This window comes from Glycine soja, chromosome 10, assembly GCF_004193775.1.
Source record: "Glycine soja cultivar W05 chromosome 10, ASM419377v2, whole genome shotgun sequence".
NCBI lineage: Eukaryota > Viridiplantae > Streptophyta > Magnoliopsida > Fabales > Fabaceae > Glycine > Glycine soja.
In genome coordinates, this window is record NC_041011.1 from 280,491 (window position 1) to 300,627 (window position 20,137).

A 20,137-nucleotide genomic window follows, 5' to 3' on the forward strand; every position below is an offset into this window, starting at 1 on the left:
TGTCAAATGCAACAAAGAACCGATAATTTGAGAATATTTATGTGAAGAAATTCCTTTACCCAAATTTTTCTTTAGCTTGATGGATGAGTCATAAGGAGTAGAAACAGGTTTCACATCAAAATAATTAAACTTCTTCAACAGCTTTTCAACATAGTGTGATTGGGTTAAAATCATGCCATCATTTTTCTTTATAAGCTTAATACCCAAAATCACATCTACAGGACCAAGGTCCTTCATATCAAAATTTCTAGACAAGAAAGACTTCACATCATTTATGAATTGCATATTACTACCAAATATCAATATGTCATCCACATACAAACATAAAATGACACATCCATTATCATCAAATTGTTTCACATACACACATTTATCAGTATTATTGATTTGAAAACCATACGAAAGAACAACTTGATCAAATTTTTCGTGCCATTGTTTTGGAGCTTGTTTCAAACCATATAAAGATTTAACAAGTTTGCAAACTTTCTTTTCCTTCCCCTGTTCTACAAAGCCTTCAGGTTGGTTCATATAAATTTCTTCTTCTAATTCACCATTTAAAAAGGCAGTTTTTACATCCATTTGATGAATTTCTAAATTAAAAACACAAGCAAGTGCAATTAAGACCCTAATGGTAGTAACTTTAGAAACAGGAGAATATGTATCAAAGAAATCTACACCTTCTATTTGTTTACACCCAATCACAACAAGTCTTGCCTTAAATTTTTCTATAGATCCATCAGTTCTTAATTTCTTTCGAAAAACCCACTTACAACCTATACTTTTACAACCAGGGGGAAGATCAGTAAGAAACCAAGTTTTATTATTTTTAAGAGAACTCATTTCATCAATAATAGCTTCTTTCCAAAAAGGTGCATCAATAGACCTCATGGCCTCACCATAAGTTTTAGGATCATCTTCAAGCAAAAAAGAGCAAAATTCAGAACCAAAATCCTTAACTTTTTTAGATCTTTTACTCCTCCTAGGTTCAAACACAATGTCCTTATTAGTATTACTACAAGTAGACAAATTAGAACAAGAAGTATCACAAACAGATTTAGACAATTTATTTTTCAAAGGAAAAATATTTTCAAAGAAAGTAGCATCTCTAGATTCCATAATAGTACCATTAGAAATTTCAGACACTTCTGAATTAACTACCAAAAATCTATAAGTAGTACTATGCATAGAGTATCCAACAAAATATAATTAATATTTTTTTTTCAATTTTCCTTTTCTTATTAATAGGGATATTAACCTTTACTAGACACCCCCACACTTTAAGATATTTCAAATTTGGTTCTCTTTTTTTTTTTTCCATAGCTCATAATTTTTTTTTTGTTTATAAGGTACTCTTTTAAGAATACGACATGCAAAATATAAAGTTTCACCAAAGTATTTATTTTATTATTTTTGTGTGTTATATTTTCACAGGCTTATCTTTTATCAATGAGTTATAAATAAAGAGACAATCAGTCAACATGTAACAACAAAATACTTGCAGCATTAATAATAACGGTAAACAATAAAAATTAAAAACCAAACAACAAATGTCCTAATTTTAAAGACTTGTGTTCACAGGATCATTTAACCAAGTAAAAGATAGTTTTCTAATCATATAGGAATGAAATTAGAAGTATGCTTTTAGTTTTTCACATAAACTAATTCTAAAAGCATTTTCTCTTCAAAACCACCATTAGTGAAGAAAATATATTGTAAATCTCAAATTATAAGAAAATATTTTTCAACAATTTCTCACTAATGTAAAAATTTAAGGAAATGAAATAATATAATAAAACATTTTTAATAAAACATAATACATTGTGTCTTCATCCATTAATTTTCGAGACTTACTAAAAGGGAGTCAATCATATTCATGACAGATATTTTGGTAAAATAGAATGCTACTTTAATTCAAGACTATGCAAGAAGAAAGTGAAAAAATAAAACCTTTTTCTCTCTAAGACTGTTGGAAAAATAAAACAAAAAATGAAAAAAAAAATTAATATGAAGAAGATGCACAGTCTTGAATTAAATAACGAAATAGCAGTAGCAAATTAAATTTAATTGACAACGCACGAATAATTCATTATAACATACAATAAGCACAAGAAAGAAAAATTAAGGGAAGAAAGATATAGCCTGGGTTGAAGCGCGTAAACGTTATCCTTAGAGAGAAAACGCCCCCACTGCACGGGTAAGAAATTCTGATTGCGCTCCTCTCCCAAGATACGACAACCCGTTGGTTCCGATCGTGTGCAGCGAAAGGATCCCCGAACCTTATGAACACCAATGCTCTTGCTCTCACAAAAATTAAGTTTTGTATAGGAAAAGAAAGAGATAAATTGTTGGCAGAAAGAAACCAGAGCTCTCAGTCTATGTCTCTAGAAAAGAGGAAAGATATATATATATATAGGCATTTTGCAACAACAAAATATGACCGTTAGAAATATGACCGTTGGAAAACCAACCTACAGTTGTCAAAACAAATCTAACAAACTAGTTTGACTCATTAAAACAAAATCTTAAAAAAATCTAAAATAAATATTTTATTTTATAAAATAGAATTAATATATATTTATAAATTTTAAATTAAAACACAAATATTTATCAACAGTTTGCTTCATTTTAATCACTTAATAGCTCTAATGAAAGAAACAAGTTACACTGTGCCGTAGGCTCTGAGAGTGGTGTTAATGCTATCTATGTTCAAAGAGAGCAAGTGAAGGACTTAACTTAAAAAATATTGGTTACACTTGATTGTTAACACAAATATATACCTCAAACTTGTTACTACATGCTTGTTGCGAAATCATTTGTAAGAACATTTAATTTTCAAGAAAAAAGTCAGCATAATTTTGGTCCACTTGAAATGTTTGTGGCTAAGAATTTTACAATTTTACAACAATAGACAAACTCAAGTTTAAAAGAGAGTGGTGTTAATTTTCAAGAACATTTTTTTTGTCAAGGGACGTAGCCAAATTGGTATAGCAGATGTATGTCTAAGTTATTCTAAATTCTCTAATACCATCTTTCATTACTGTGGATGGAAAAAACATCAATACAACCCATTTTGATTTTATTACCTAAACTTAATTTTTTATTTTATTACCTGAATTGCTTTTTTTATTTATTTCATCAATTAAAATTCGTTCAATAATGATGTGATACTCGGTATATTACATATTATTTAACATATAATGTAACACTCATATAATAATCATGTTATCAACTAATCTTATTTATGTATAGTTACTTATCAATTGCCTGAACTCTAATATTAATACGATTATTTGAATGGTCTAGTCTACATAAGATTCAAAGGCTTGTTCAAGCTTTTTCAGAAAAAATAAATCAAACTAAGGTTTTTATTAAAACTTGTTTAATTAAAAAGGTCAAGTTTAAATTATATATTTTTAATCAAGACAAGATTAGGACATAATAAAGTTTAGTTTGACCTAACCTATTTTTACCTCTAAATAAACTGAATATATGCACAATGATTTGAATAAATGAATGTTAGTCACGAGATAAAGGGGCTAAGCCCGACCAATAAAAAGTATTTAGTTTTATAGCCCGCTCAAAGAAGAAAAAAAAAACTTGTGGGATACCTCTACAACTTAAATTATTTAAGTTACTATATAAGTGTATGAGAGTGAAAAGATACATTTTTTAAAGAAAAATAAAAATAAAACACTATTTTAATAAATATATAAACTATTATTTTTCAAGTAATTTAGTTAACCTAATTCCTCTAGAGTTAATTATTGGTTTCTTTGTTCATATATTTATTTTTATTAATAATAATAAAAAAAGGAATTTTATTGAGGGTGAATATGTATATTATCCGGGTTGAGCGTGTGAAGTGGGAAGAGATAAGGAAGGCATTGATAATCATAGCTATGGCAACGGCGAGTGCAAGTTGTGCGGTATCATTTAGAAACAGCTTCGGTGTGAGTAAACCCTGTAAGTAATGTATTCTATTCACTTCATTTTCATCTTATCATCATCATCTTTCAAATCAATTCATATATATATTTTTTTTATTTGCAGCGGATCTTGGGTTCTTGAGCTCTCGTCTGAACGGCCTCAGAATCTGCTTCCCCAAATTGCCACCCACACCCCTCACTGCTTCTCCCTTCCCCACACCCCTCCCTATCGTTGCCAGTAACTACTTTTTCTCTCTCCCTGCTTTCTACATGTATAATTAACAGTGGCAAAGCAACATTTTCTGACTTTCATTTGTTCCTGTTTCCACTATTTTCTATACAAACTTTTGAAAATAGAAAATGAAGTAAAGATAACATGATTTTTTTTTAAATAAAATTGAAAAAAATATATATTTTTTCTCCAGGGTTTTAAATATCACTATAGAAGCAGACCTTGGCTGCTACAGGGGATGCTAGTTGACAGGATAACAGCTCTATGTAGTTGATTCTAGAAAAGCCCTCTAAACAGAGAGGTTAGGCTTTTTCTGGGGGGCTATTTTTGGGGTTTCAATTTCTAAAGTGAAACCAAATCTACCTGTAGTAGTGAAAATGATAAATAACAAGACTCCAATTTAGAAAATGATGATTGTTGATTGATAATTCTAATCTTGAAAACTTGTATTTGACTTTTTTGGTATCTACTTCTGTGTTTTGCTTAAGGCACCTACAACTTTTCGTTGTTGTTTATGAATGTCATGAATTTTGAGTAATTTGATAATTTATATGGATATATAGTATATGTAGTAAAAACTATATAAAAAAAATTCAAAGTAGCAGCTATCCTGTGATAACAGTTTTGGGGTCGCCTTGCTATCTCTGGGTTTTAAAACACTGATTTTCTCAAACCATTCCACCTCCTATTTTCTTAATAAGAGAACATGAATAACTAACAATATGTTAATATTATTGCTTGTCGATGTGAATCTTCACTATCATTATTGTGTGAGGCATCTAACTGCAATCCAGGACATTATTTTGAAGCAGATTAACTAGTAGGTTGGTTATTGATTCTTCTAGTGCTGTGATTTTATTGTTTTTTTTTTCAGAGAGAGTGTGTCCCTTCACTGGAAAGAAATCAAACAGGGCCAACAAAGTATCATTTTCAAACCACAAGACAAAGAAACTGCAGTTTGTGAACCTTCAGTACAAGAGAATTTGGTGGGAAGCAGGGAAGCGCTACGTAAAGCTTCGTTTGTCAACTAAGGCATTGAAGACGATAGAGAAGAATGGACTTGATGCAGTTGCAAAGAAGGCTGGAATTGATCTCAGGAAGAAATAAGCCTATCTAATAATTATTGTAATTTGTATCAGAGTGGAAGAATACATTCATGTTCCTTGGTGTTAATTGTAGAATTTTCTTTTGCGTATATTATTTTCAAAAGCAAGTTGTGTTGATGTTTGTAGAGAAACAAAATATGGCAAGGTCATGAGCTTACTAGGCCATGAGTCTCGCTAATGGAAATCTCTTTTGACAACCCCCTGATCGTGGTGCTTATAATAATGGCCATGGATATCATAGGATCCTTAGTAGCTTCGTCAACTTGAATTATCCTACAAAATTGGTATTATGATGTATTTTGAATTGTAGTCACCACAGCCACAATAGCTGTTGCCAGAGTCATTCTCTTTTGCCATTCGTATGACAATTCCCCATACAATTAAGAGAATAATTGGGCTTTACTGTGAAAGGTAATTACATTTATCCTCTTCGTACCTGTCAAAACTATAGAGTTGTTACATAGATGATTAGTGTCATATATAGAAAGTAGAAAATTTTGGGTTTGGAAATTATTATTAGTTTTGCAATTCTTTTAGCTGGGAAAAGAAAGAATAAAGATTTATAAGAGAATTAGAAATTATAGTACATATTAGGTGGTTAGATTCAAAATCACTTTGTCCTTTTCTGGGGGAGAAGGGGGGGAGGGGATCTTGTGATCATCATCTGAATGACTGTCTTCATATAGGGTAGCTTTTCAAAATTCAGTTGTTGGATCTTCATATAGAGTAACATCTTCTAGCAGATTTGTTTTCTGAATGATGCATTTGATTTTCTATATTTACTTCATTTGCATGAGTATCTCCTACCAATAATCTTCTAGCAGGTTTGTTTTCTCCTGAGCATCTTTGGCTTTAGTTATTGGAATCGTTGAGTTTTCCCTTATAACATCTTGGTATGTAGCTTTTCCAATTTCAATTGTTATATCATTGAAAGAAGCTTTTCTATAACACTTTGGTTATAGATGTTGGTTTATTCCAATTTCCTAGTTTTACATTGTCTGACAATGTCATTTGACAGGTTTGCAGTAATGAAATAAATATAATGAGAATAATTTCAGAAAACATGAATACCTAGTAAAAAATTGCGACGACAATTGGAATCAAACTTCATGGTATTCACAAAAAATGGAAAAAGGACAATGTCTTGTAAAATATAAATATGACAATTCGATTCAGACTCTATGGTAATAACAAAAAATTATTGATGATAGGAAGGAGAATCAACTGTTGAGTGAGTTTGGATTTGAGTATGGTATATTTGCTTATAAAAAATTATGAGAATCGGTGCAAGTGCAGTTATTTTATTACCCATCCCTTTCCATACTCATTTTATTTAATATAAATAGAAAAGTGATATTACATTTACAGCATTCGCCATTTACAATTAGATACAACTCAAATTGTATTTGTATTTCTTATCTCGAAATTGAAAGTCCTAAGTCATATCTTTTATCATCTAACATCATTGTTTCTTGCTATTGGTTCCTTTGTAATTTGAAGATATTTCCCTCAGGCTTCGCTGCTTTAAGAACAGCAAAAGAAACTTGGAATAAAGCCAAAATATGAGATTTGCTTCAGGCTTCCTTGTTTCATATGAGATTGCCATCCTGAAACATAGCATGAAAATATGTCGGAAAGAATTGATCCGGAAAACATTTGTTGATGTCTTCAAGGCTTTGTATATAAAAAAATTGTGTTTAAAATTATTTGAAATTGATATTATGAAAATAATTATTTATTAAAATTAAAAACTTTACCAACTGTAACATAAAATGGCAACTCATTCTGGTGTGTTTGCTTATGTTGAACAGAAAAGTGTTTTTGGTCCCTTGGTTTACATCCCAATTTCTGTATTTTTTTTACTACATATTGTTAAGAATGACAAAAAAAAATGTTTTTTTTTATAAAATTCAGGACTAAATTACACAATAACAAATTATAGGGAGTAAAAAGTGTTTTTAGTCCCTTGGTTTACATCCCAATTTCTGTAATTTTTTTACTACATATGTTGAGGAAAGAAAAAAAAGTTTTTTTAATATAAAATTCAAGACTAAATTACACAATATAAAATTATAAGAACTAAAAATAAGATTTAACAAAAATATAAAAATTAAAAATATACTTTATCCCTTATTTTTCTTAGTTGGTGTAAGTATACACCAATCAATGAACTCATCAATCGCAGTACTTGCAAAATGCAAACTTTTTTCGTAGATCAGACCACCCTAGAACCTTTTGCTTTTGTCATGACCACATGAGAACCTTATTGCTCATTACAGAACACTTTTTTCCTTGCATATTGCATATCCCAAATCTCATCATTGTTTGTTAAGTTCGAAATGATTTTGAACTTTGAAGAGAATGACAAAATCAGGAGGCTCTTCTCCACAAAATCACTAGAAAGCCAAAAGCAAAAAACGCAACATTTCATATACAAGAAGAAAAACGCATTTACACAGAGATTGATCATCCCATTTAAGTTATTGGTCTTTGGTCACCTCATTATTTGTGCAACTTCTTCTAGCTGCCTAGCAGTACTCAACATTGGGATTTGGCTCTTATAAAATAAGTAAAAGTTAAGTAAGTAATATTAGTCGTTGATGAATACAATGAATATTAGAACATACGTATGATTTGCTATGTTATGTACATATAATATAACTCATTGATTTTTTAATTGACGACTAAGATTACTTACTTTATAATCTTTGGGTGCATACTTTTGTTGATGGTTGTATGTTGCCCATTGCTACACAGGGTTTTGACCAAATGGATAAATTCATTTGGAAATGGAAATTATCAAATAGAAGTATTTTTTTTAATTAATTCTTAAATAAGAATAAGTTATTGGAATTTTTATGTCTTCGATCTTTTATTTATTTATTTATTTTAATAGGTGAAGTCATAAAAACTCCAACGGTTCAGCTTTTATTTTTTTAAAATTATTTTATATAAAGTCATAAATCTTTCGCGACTTCAAAGTTTTCATAATGTTTTTATTTTAAAATTATTTTTGAACAAGTTTTTTTTAATTTATACGGTTTCTCTATTTTTTAAATAGTTTTTGTTTCAATATTTTTATATTTTTTTACTAAAATTAACAAATAATATTAACTTAACATTAATGAAATTTATCAAATAATATTAAAGTCTTTTTTAATATTTTTTAATTAATTTTTACATTTATCATTAAGTAAATTAATAATTTTATACAATATTATTAAATAATTTTATTTGATAAAAATATTTGAATACTAACAATAAAAAATAATTTAGTAACAAAAGTAACAGTTAACATGAGAGCAACATAATACATTAGTATAAGCTGAACAATACAAATTAAACATAAATATAAAATTATTAAAAAGTAAAAACAATATTAATCGCCAACAACAACAACAAATACATATTCAAGGTGAACTCCAGGCATTATCCCACTATTAATATTTTTTCTTAAATAAATCTATATGTGTACTTTTTTGTTTAAATTTAAGTCTTTTGTTTATATCATTTTTTCTAATTTACAAAACAAATAATAATCCTTAACACTAATAACAAAAATATAGAAAATATTAAATAAAATAATATACAAAAGTATAAATTAAACCTACTTTAGAGTTGAAAACTAATTTAAATTTTTTTAAAAATCAACATGACTTTGAAGTCATTAAAATTAAATAAATAATTAAAAAAACAATTTAGCACAACTTTGAAATCATTAAAAATTTTATGACTTTATATAAATAATTAAAAAAAACTAAAATGTGACTTTGAAATTATTGAAGTTCTTACTACTTCAATATTACAAAAATAAAAAATAAATAAAAAGGTCAAAGTTATAAAAAATTTTACAACTTCATCAAGTAATAAAAATTCTTACAACTTACTCTTATTTAACATTCACTCTTATTTAAGACTCTCATTTAATAAATTTCAAATGAAGATATCCTTTTGGTCAAATCCCATTGCTACACATATAGCATGGCATTGGAGAACTGTGTCGTTTCTTTGTTGGGGTAGAGGATAGGAGTTTGTATATGTTGTAAGGGTGCGTACCCCTTGTACTCATAACTTCTATTTTAATGAAAATTTTATTTGTTGATTTAAAAAAAACTTACTTTATACTCTAAATTGAATTACTTACTTTATGAGAGTTGAATATCTTATTTAATATTTATACCTCTAAATCAAATTATAAAAATATTCATAGACGATCATGACATCTATTTAACACTTTGGAGAACGAGAGAAATATAAATATAATAGATAATATTGATATGATAAAGAAAGTACATATAAAAAAAAATAATGTGCTAATGAAGTGTATAAAATGGTGTATGATTTCCACTTATTATTATTCTTTAAAGTTAACAATAATTTGTCCCCTATAATGCCGGCTGATTTGGGGATCTAGTACCCATTGTTTATTTCATTGTCGATACATGTAATTGTCCCTAAAGTAATCGCTTATTTTCACTTTGGGTTCTTGCAAGATAAACTAAGAAATCCCATGATAATACACTTTGAATATAATCATATCACAGGAACCATGAATATAGAAAATTCTACATCAAATTTTTAAAAAAAAAATACATGAAAGTCTTGATTCAGCGTATAATGTTGGGCTTGCATATGTGAAAAGCACAGTTCCAGGCATAAAAAACCAAAAGGAATCATATTGGATTTAAAATCTATCTTTTCTCGTAGACACACATGGAAACCAGCAGCCCCAGCTTTGCAGCTCATAGGCCCATGACCACCTCAAGCCTTTTGTCAGCTCCAATTAAGGCACAATAAAGTGGAAACAAAAGCAATTGCAAAAGTTTGGTGCACTTTCAATGAAAATGATGTCACAATATTTATTTTTTTACTTTTATTAAATCATAAACCTCATCTTCATGATTGTTTTGTGACCAAACTAGTAAATTTAAAGTAACGTTATTAACAACATATATGGGAAATTCACTTTGTGATGTTCTCATTCTTTTATTCTTAATATATGCATGCTCTCATCAATTCTTTTGTTTGAAGATTCAATTGTTTTTAGTGTACTGTTTATAATTTGTTATATGCAGCACCCACATTGGCTATAATTCCTTTTCTTCTTTTATTTTTTTGTCTGTGTTTGGCAACGATTGCAGTAAACTCTGTATTTCGGTCTGGGGGCACTCAGTACTCAGTAGCCCAAATTACTGTACGGAACATGGATTGTATGGCCCATGCAAAAAGATTAATAGGCCCGTGGACTTTAGGACAGTTGTGGGGGTTCAAATAAAACACCTAAAAGACAAATTTATATATTTTACTCAGTACTCACTTTATGTCCTTTTTTTTCTAGAAAAAAAAGTGAATAGGTGGGGCTTGGGCTCGGGGATTAGTAGATGATAACCACATAAATAATAAATCAAGTAACCTAGATAATAGAAAGAAAAAAAAAAGTTATAGCATGTTCGATTTTTTTGGTATAGGATCACAGGTATCCTCTACAGGATATAACACTGCTTAAGCCAAATAAAAACATTATGAGTAACAAAATTTTACTGAATATTTAATGAAGTAGTATATTTAAAGCTCAAACTCAAAACTATTAGTTAAGTTACCTATGTGTTACTTAATCCTGGAATTTGGTAATATAGTATATTTTGGGATAAACTAAATGTGCATTTTGAGTGAAAATATTTGTTAGTTTTGAGATTCCTGGCCATTTTGTTGTTTGAATGGATGATGGCTGGTATCTAAGCTGCAAAGTCTGTAGTTGGCTCAAATTTGGAAGGCAAATGCAGAAAATTTACATTCTATATATATAAAAGTAGAAATTTGGCCAAATACATCTTTTATATATATATATATATATATATATATAAAGCTCTTAGAAAAATAAAGCTTATTTTTAATAAGGAAAAGGATATGAATTTGGCCAAATATAACTTTTATATTATTCCATATACTATTTCTCTACAATTTTCTTTTTCTAAACAAAGTATAAATTAATATGATTATTTTGAATTGACTCAAGGTGAAAAGTTTATAGACAAAAAGAAAGAAAAAAAAAAGTCACAGTTAATTGCTAATGACAAAGTTGATATATCAAGGCTTAGACTGTATGTTATTGTAATTTATGTTGTACTCAACATAATTGCAAGAAGCAGTAAAAAAGTTGAACATAGTCCTAAATTTTCTTTCTGAACTTATGATTTGACTCCATTTTTATTTTCTTAATTTTCTTTCATGTTATTATTTTATATTTAATCATTACTCATTTCTTAGATAAGGATGTTGACAAAGATTAATAGTGTATTTGAAAACGTATTACAAATGTATTTATATAAATAAAATTTAACTTAAATATGTTTTTAACTTACAAATTTAGGTTATTTTTGTTTTTTTCTCCAAATTTACTTTTTTTTAGTCTCTCATTTTTAAAAAAAAAAAATAGTTTATCTTCACACAAAATAAAATAAACATCTCACTCACCCCGAAATTAATATGATTTTTTTTAAAATTCCTCAATTTCGAAAAATACATGCCTAAATGTACGATGAAACGAACTCAAATGTCGTCCAATACAGCATATAGAAGAACCGAAATGTTTGGGAAATTTGTAAAAGTATCATTTTTCAAGTTTCATTAAGAAATCATTAACCCAACTCTTCCGTGATGACTATTTTTGCGTAGGTCACATTTCACATTGTTAATAGTAATAACGTGGCAATGGCATCAAGGTTCAATTACAAACCAAAATTAAACTGCATAAGGCCACAAAATGTTGTACAATAATTATTAACGCAATTATAGTCAATAGAGGTGGGGAGAAGGTAAGAAGCAAAACAAATACTGTATCAAAGACCCATCATGGAACGCTATCGACGCGTGCATTTAATTTCCCGACACAACACAAACTGAAAGACATTAAAATAATTAGCTTCTTTTATAGTAATGTAATAATTTTAGAATAAAGAAGATCTTAATTAACTACTAACATGGAAGAACATAAATGATGTGCATATGTGGTTATTTAGGAGATAGGAGTATCACTATGATGGCAAGCATGCTTCATCATGGGGAGAATTTCATAAGCATTAGTATTATATTATTCCTTTAACCATAACCCCTCATGAAAACGAAAGTTAATATCGCAGGACATTAAAATGATTCTTCTATTCCACTCGACCAGATTAATACACTTCTATTCCACTCGACCAGATTAATACACTTCTCATTTTCTGAACGTGTTATAAAACAAAATTGATCAGAATAAAAAAAAAAAATTGAACATAAAACATGATTAAGGTTAATACATCTATGATGCCTAACAAATATTCAACTTATCTAAAATTTGGTGAAAGTATGTTAAGATAATATCAAAATATTCAATGGAAGGATCATTGAAATTTAAAATATACCACAAGTTATTGAGTGGAATAACTCTATGAAGAGTTAAGAGTTACTCTTTTGAGTAACTTGATTCTCACTTTATATGTGTCTATGAGTAAGTGGAATATGAAGTAGATGAGTACTAAAATACTCATTTTATCAATTTTAATTTGCAGACACAGCATAGTGGTGAGGGTATAATTCTAATTGTGTTTGTTTAGCTCTATGTACTATTTAATTCGATAAAATAATGGTGAAAATAATTTTAAAAAATTCTTCAAATACTAATGTGTTTTCTTACTAGCATCAACTTCTAAAATTACAAATAATAATTTATCCAACGCATATTTATTGGACATTTTTGTGTAATTTAGAAACCTCAAACGTACGTGATGGAAGATTCAGGTGACAAAGACTACTCTAACTAGGGATAACAACGTCCATTGAGTGTAGAAAATGTATAAAAACGAGACTTAGAAAATGTACTCGTAGAGTTGTGGGCATGTAAATGATGTAATGCGACATATAGCATTAGATGCTAAAAACAGTAGTTAACTGGTTACAGCAGGCCACATGCCACCACCTAGAATGGGTTTATAGAAGATGAATGTACTTATCATGTGAGGGTGTTATAACTTAAATAGATATTTTATTTCGAGTTTAAATCTTAGACATATAGTTATTTTAAATATTCAAGAAAAAAAATTCGTTATAATTATTTTATTTTATTCGATTAAGATTGACTTTAATAGAGAATACAATATGCATATGATCTATAATTATAGTCATGATATTTGAAATGGGAGAATGTGACTATGAAACCATGAAGAAAAATCTTTTTCATATTTTTTCTCTATTTCTTCTATTATCATGTTTTTAAAAAAGAAAATGATACTTTCTATTATGTGTGACACATTTTTATTTAATTTAATTTTTCAAAACTATAGTAATGAAAGGAATGAAGAAAATCTTAACCCGGCTAAAAATAGTTTATAACTTTTTGGTTCATAATTTATAATTTAGCGAGAAAATGCATGTAACCGTCTTAGAAAAAGGATTAGCAGTTTATAAATTTGTTGGTATTTGTCTTTGAGAAATTATAGTAGAAATGCTAAAGGTGCATCATGCAGTTTCCATTAAGTCGCAGTTGTTAGTCTTCAATAATGAAGACAAAACAAAGTACCGTAAGTCCTCAGATACCCAACGTGGAAAATAGGCGAATGAGGTCATGTGTCAGGTTTAACCTGTCATGAAAGTTATAAATAAAAAATTATTTTAAGTTTAATTATATAATTAAAATATTATCATTTATAATAATTATATTTAAAATATATAAAGTATTTTTAATTAATTGACAGTATGAAAATATTTATATTAATAATATATTAAAACCAAACCCAATAAACAAATTGGATATATATATATATATATACATATATACATGTTAAAACGTCCTTTGTTTCTTGAAATAAAATGATTTGAAAACTTAATAAAATATAACATGACTTGTATTTGTAGTTAAGTGGTTATTACGAAAAATGAGAATAAACCATAATAATTTTTTATTTATTTATCAAAACTAAAAATCAGCCACCGTTGCCAACCCCATTGCCGATGATGCATGATAGCAACAATGGTAGGTAACAACACTGATGATCTCATGGAAGAGATTTATAATTGAGTTTTAATCTGTAACTATCTATTATTTAAATTTGATTTTGATCTAAAGAGTTGTTATTATTTGTTTTCATTTTTTACCATTTGAGTGTAGTGAAATTCCCTCTCATGTCCCCTTCAATAAAATAAGATCATCACAATTCTATGTTGAACTAATCTGGCTGCTGTTTTTTAGGATAATTTCACACTTGTTTTGGTGAATGACACTTTGTGTGGGTGTAATATATATATATATATATACTTGTATTCATTGCTGGGACAGGATCACACATTATTAAATACTAGATTTGTTTTTTCAAAAATAGATCATATGGATATGAGTGTGGGCATCATTGAATAAAGTTATATTAAAATATTTCCATCTAAACAATCCCTTTAAGCTTGCTTTGAAGATACCTTTTGGCATACCAAATGATGCCTTTAAACCTGCACTGAACTTTCATACTAAACGTAGTTTAAGAATTATTATCACTTGCTGTCACCCTAGGGGAAGTAAATGAGGAGTATAGGTTGTGGTTTTGCCATAAGAAGCAAGCGATGTGTTTGCCAATGGCATGAGGCGAAAAATGTATAGAAACTCATAGGTTAGGTCCATATATTTATATGAAAGTTTAAGGGCTGAGTGAGTGGGTCATGGTAAGTGTACACAATACACACATAGCATAGTGCCCACTAGTATATCCTTTTATGGGGCACAGAACCCTAAAAGAACCCAACAGTTAAATGGGTGAAATCATATAATGGAATGGAACAGTACAAAATGTAGTACAATTTTTATACATTGGGATTGGGGATTGGGAAGTGTAGTAGGAGTAGGAGCCCACCACAAAGCACTTTGCTTTGCATTGCTTGGGAATTCCCACCACTATGCCAAGTATCATCGCTCTCATACATGCCCCAGTTTTGTCCAAACCCATCCATGTTGCACGGACCACTAATAATACGAACACATCATGTATACAGTATGTGTATCGATATTTGACATGGATATCATCATATTATTGCATATGATTATATACAAGAGTTAAACATCAAATTCATAATTATCTATTTAAAAAATAAGAATATTTATTAATTCTATTATACCATATTAATGGATATGATATGACTATATCATTAATTTTAAAGTATTTATGCATTATAAACACTCATACTCACGTATATTTGCTCATAAAAAAAAATATTCACCTACATTATTTTGTTCACGTACTCACCATACAAAAAACTCACATACATTATTTTGTTTCATGATTTACAAAAACAAGGTCCAAGTAACCAACAAGCCTGGCAAATCACCCATCATCTTCATATTTATCCCTAATGACTTAATCAACTACAATTTTAATGTGACATGAAAAATGGGCAAATTAATAATATATAACCAGATATCTCTATGCCAGAACAAAACAAGGCCATGCCTGCTAAGAAAATCAAACTTCTCTCTCTGGCTCCCCTTCTGTGGAAAGTAATGATTTGGTGAATTAAATGTATTGGGGAATCATTTGATGAGCATGCAACCGAAACCATCTAAAAAGACCATTATGACATCATTCATTATGTTGGGTTATAGGACAATTATGGTCCTCACAAACACTTTTCAAAATCTTGTAGTTAATATCTATTATTATATCGGTTCTTACTTTCTTTCTTTTGCTTTTTTTTTCCTCTGAAGAACCATGCATATTGGAGTTATGGGATTGTAAATTGTAATGAGTGGTCCCTCACTTATGTTTAGTGGCCTCAAGAACCCAAGTCACACTGGTCGAAGATACAATCTGGTGTACTTAAGCTTGATCTTGTGAACTTAATTGCTCATGACCGTGAAAAAAAATATATTCGACAATCGATTTCTCTAAAATAAATATTTATTTATTTATTTGCCTTTTTCTTCCACTCTCTTTCGGGTTTTCAAACATTTGATGATAACAAAAATTTAGTGGCATAAGGTAAAAATAATTATCATTAAAAAAAAGGTAAAGATAAGTAAATTAATTGGTGATTTCAAGATGAGCGGGGATGACTAATTGAGAAATAATCAAATCCACAGTTTTTTTCTTTATAAATAATTTACCAGCAGAGATGCTGCATATTTCAAAGAAAGTGTATATGACTATATTCGGTGAAGGCCGTGTCCACATAAATTCTGAAACTCTCATAAAAGGACATATGGTGCCTAATTTTGGTACTGTAAATTATTGATTCTTGTTTTATTTTCTTATTAATCAAATTATATTTTATAATTAAATTTAAATATAATTAAATCTTGAATCGAGAAATAATCATATAGTCGTCTTTAAGAACTAAAATTTATGAAAATACTTCGAGATCTTACCAGAAGCCAAATACCTTACTTATCATTCTCACTGAAAAAAAAGCTTATAATTAAATAATTAGAATATCTCACTTTCAAATGATTATATTGTGCAGCTGCAGCCGAGACAAACAATATTTGACCCATAAAATGTCAATTAGTCATTTGCCTTTGTTAAGCTTATATGACTTCCGCTAAAATGCAATTTTTATCTTTTTATAATATTTAATATGTAATTTGAGTTTTTATTTCAAAATTTAGACATTTAGTTTACTATTTTTTCCCCTTCAAAATAAGACTAAAAATGAGTCGAGTTGAATAAAATAATATTCGATTCGCCTTGATGAGAATTAATGAAGTTAAATTTAATATTTGATATAATTTTTTTTCTTAGCTCAAATTTAATTTAAATTCACAAACAACTTAATTTAACTTATTAACTCACTTATTTTTAAATTAAAAATTATATGGAACCAATTAAAAAATAATGATGAGTTTAAATACATAAAACTTCATTATCTCTCTAAGAGAGAGAATGTGTACATTCATTAATATGTCCATCAACCAATCCGGTTGAATTATATATGATTCAAGTTCAATTTATGTATGTAACGAGTTTAGTTTTTAACTCAAATTTCTCTTATTTAATCCATGAATAAGTTCAAAGAATCATTTATCAAAACAAATAGTAAACTATGTTCAACTTGATTTGGGTTAATTGTTAACCCTATTTCAAAATTAACAACTTTGATCCTATTCTTAGTAGATCATATATATATATATATATTTTGAAGAGGTAGAAAACCATTCAATTGCTAATAAAGAAGATATTTACATCAGCCAGATCGAATGAGACAAGCCACCTGATGGGGTTCTCCAACCATAAGCTGTTAGGGAAAACAAAAGCTAACTTGGCTAAGGCATCTGCAACCAGGTTACCATGCCTCTTAACAAATAAAAGATCCAAGTTATGTACTTCCCTGCACATGGATTTACATTCCACAAGAATATCATTGTAGCTTTCCTAAGAGCTTTCCACGCTTGAGCCAGCTGAATGCAATCCGTTTCCATGACAAAATTCTAGAGTCTCAGCTCAGAGGCACACTGGATGGTTCTTCCTTCAGAATCTTTGCATACCATGCCAAATCCTATCTCTCTGTGTTGCACAATGCAAATATGATGCATATATTGATCCTTCCATTATGATATTCTTTATTATTCACTTTAACTCACCCATAAATCTAAAATGTACAAGCTAAAATAAGTTTGAAGCTATAAAAATAACATTCACTACAAAAAAAAAACATATTTCTTAGTTTTTTAAAAAGAAAAGCTATTTTCATTTAACAAAGCATATATGTCTTGCTAGCTCACCCAATTTGGGTGCTTATTAGACAAAATGTGAGTTTGGAAGGCCAACCAAGGTTGAGTACTAGTTAGTAAATATGGTAAAACATTGTGTTTTTGCTGATCGAAAGTGGAAATGAGGAAGGAGGTATATGGTGTAGTAGCTCAAGGTGAATATGGGGATATTGGAAATCCATGTGGAGGAACTATTGAATGAGCACATGCAAGTCCTATGTTTGCTGAAACTAAAAAACTATATCATCCACCGCCACAATGCCATGTGCGCTTCTTATGAGCCCTTCAAGCCAAGAGGGCAATGAAGTGACAAATGATAGGCATGATGAACTAGAACCAGTTTTCCAAATTACAATCGAGTGAACCTTGATCAAAACCACAACCCCACTATGGTCCAAGTCCATATGCATGATATCATCATATCCCACTCACACCCATAATCCAATGATTAGCATTAGCCAAAGCCACAATGCACCCCTCCAAATACGTAACACTTGGAAAGTGGCATCCCCCAAATGCCCAAAACCATTGAATCGATCGTTCCGAGACTTACCCAAGCAAACCGTAAGTAAATGGATTATGGGCAGTGAACACTTCACAAAGTAAAGATTATTGGGAGGAGGGAAATTTTCACTAAGAAAATTGTGAGAGCAAGAGAGAGAAAATCACCCACCGCTTCAACCAATTATTATGAAATTGTTCAATGTTCTACACTTCTAATTTAAATCCAATTTCTTAAGCATTGTCCGATTTATTTTTTATATGAATTTGGAGTTTTAATTCAATAATTTGCATAGTAAAGAATTATGTAAATATATTATTGAGATAAAATTTTAGTTTTGATCAGAAAATAACATAAACAATACCTATAAATATGTATCTGACAGGTTTTGGGTGGCGACATGTTAAAAAAATTGTATTCCACTCCATTCAAAAACTACAACAACGAATAGTTTTTTTTTATACTTTTTTTCACGGTGATACTATGATTGTAAGGTCATGAATCGATCTCATTTGCATTCAAACACACATCAAGTTTTATACTTTTAGAAAATTAATAGGAATTGATCTAACATAAGGAGTTAATTTCCTTTATGGGAAATTTGTTTTACGGATAATTTTTTAGTTTGAGAAATATTATTTGTGAAAATAAAATAAGAGAATGTTATTCTTGGATATTTAATAAAAAATATGTTTGGTTAGTTATAAAATTAATTGAAAATATCTTTTATATTTCTGGAAATAATTAAGATATATATTTAATTTTAAAAAAATCAAAAGATAATATATATGTTTGATTAAGTTATTTTTCCTCAGAATATATATTATAATTATTAAAATACTCTTATCATTAGGTTAAAGATGTTATTTTTTCATAAAACAGATAACTTAGTATAAGATCAAACAAATATCAAACAAATTATACTCAAAATGGCAACAAAAGATGATATATATCTCATACTCCTATAACAAAATCCCTCCTGCTATTCTTTTAAAATTCATGAAATTTACTGTAAATAAAAATCGACAAAATTTTTTAAAATGACAAAAATAAGAGAACATAAATGAATAAATCATTAATAAGTGAGTATAATAATGAGTAGGAAGAAAGTATACATATATCTTTACTCACAAAGGAAATTTTTATCCCATGAGAATAATATTTCATACCTTCTTTACTTGGATTAAATATTAACGAAATGTGAGATTATTAATTACCCATATAAAAAATATATCCAAGATTAATTAATTTATTATGTAGACTCAAGTTTAAAATCATAACAAATTAACAATTCCTTTTTACCCGACTCAATTTATAATATTTCTCATATTAATTATTTTAAAATTATAAACACTGGTTACTAAATAAATAAATATAATATATTAATAAACAATTAGAAAAGAAAAAAATATTAATGAAAGAAATAATAATAGAAAAATTATAAATTTAGGATAAATTTATTGTTATTAAATAATTAAATTAACTATTTATTTTAAATTTGATGAATTAGATTATATATATATGAAAAAAAAGAGTATTAGTTATGTTTCCAACAAAATTGTAGAAAATAAATTTTACTTTTCACAATAGTTTTATCCGAACAATGTTTCTCATAAAATATAGGATCCTACTAAGTATTGATAAATA

The 20,137-nt window shown here is 28.6% G+C and overlaps 1 protein-coding gene across 1 annotated transcript; it reads left to right on the plus strand.

Moving 5' to 3' along the window:
- The first annotated feature begins 3,816 nt into the window (after positions 1-3,816).
- Positions 3,817-5,513, plus strand: LOC114372659 (50S ribosomal protein L28, chloroplastic). The gene is made up of 3 exons (XM_028330337.1): positions 3,817-3,963; positions 4,051-4,164; positions 5,033-5,513. The coding sequence occupies exons 1-3, from the start codon at positions 3,834-3,836 to the stop codon at positions 5,263-5,265; spliced, it is 477 nt and encodes a 158-aa protein (XP_028186138.1). The 5' UTR covers positions 3,817-3,833; the 3' UTR covers positions 5,266-5,513.
- The last annotated feature ends 14,624 nt before the right edge of the window (positions 5,514-20,137 follow it).

What these genes read in the sequence shown, in the direction of transcription:
- LOC114372659 (XM_028330337.1), top strand. Translation starts at nt 3,834, where the DNA reads ATGTATATTATCCGGGTTGAGCGTGTGAAGTGGGAAGAGATAAGGAAG. An exon ending in CTTCGGTGTGAGTAAACCCT is followed by an intron (nt 3,964 to 4,050) that starts GTAAGTAATGTA and finishes TTTTATTTGCAG; the next exon opens with CGGATCTTGGGTTCTTGAGC. An exon ending in ACCCCTCCCTATCGTTGCCA is followed by an intron (nt 4,165 to 5,032) that starts GTAACTACTTTT and finishes TTTTTTTTTCAG; the next exon opens with AGAGAGTGTGTCCCTTCACT.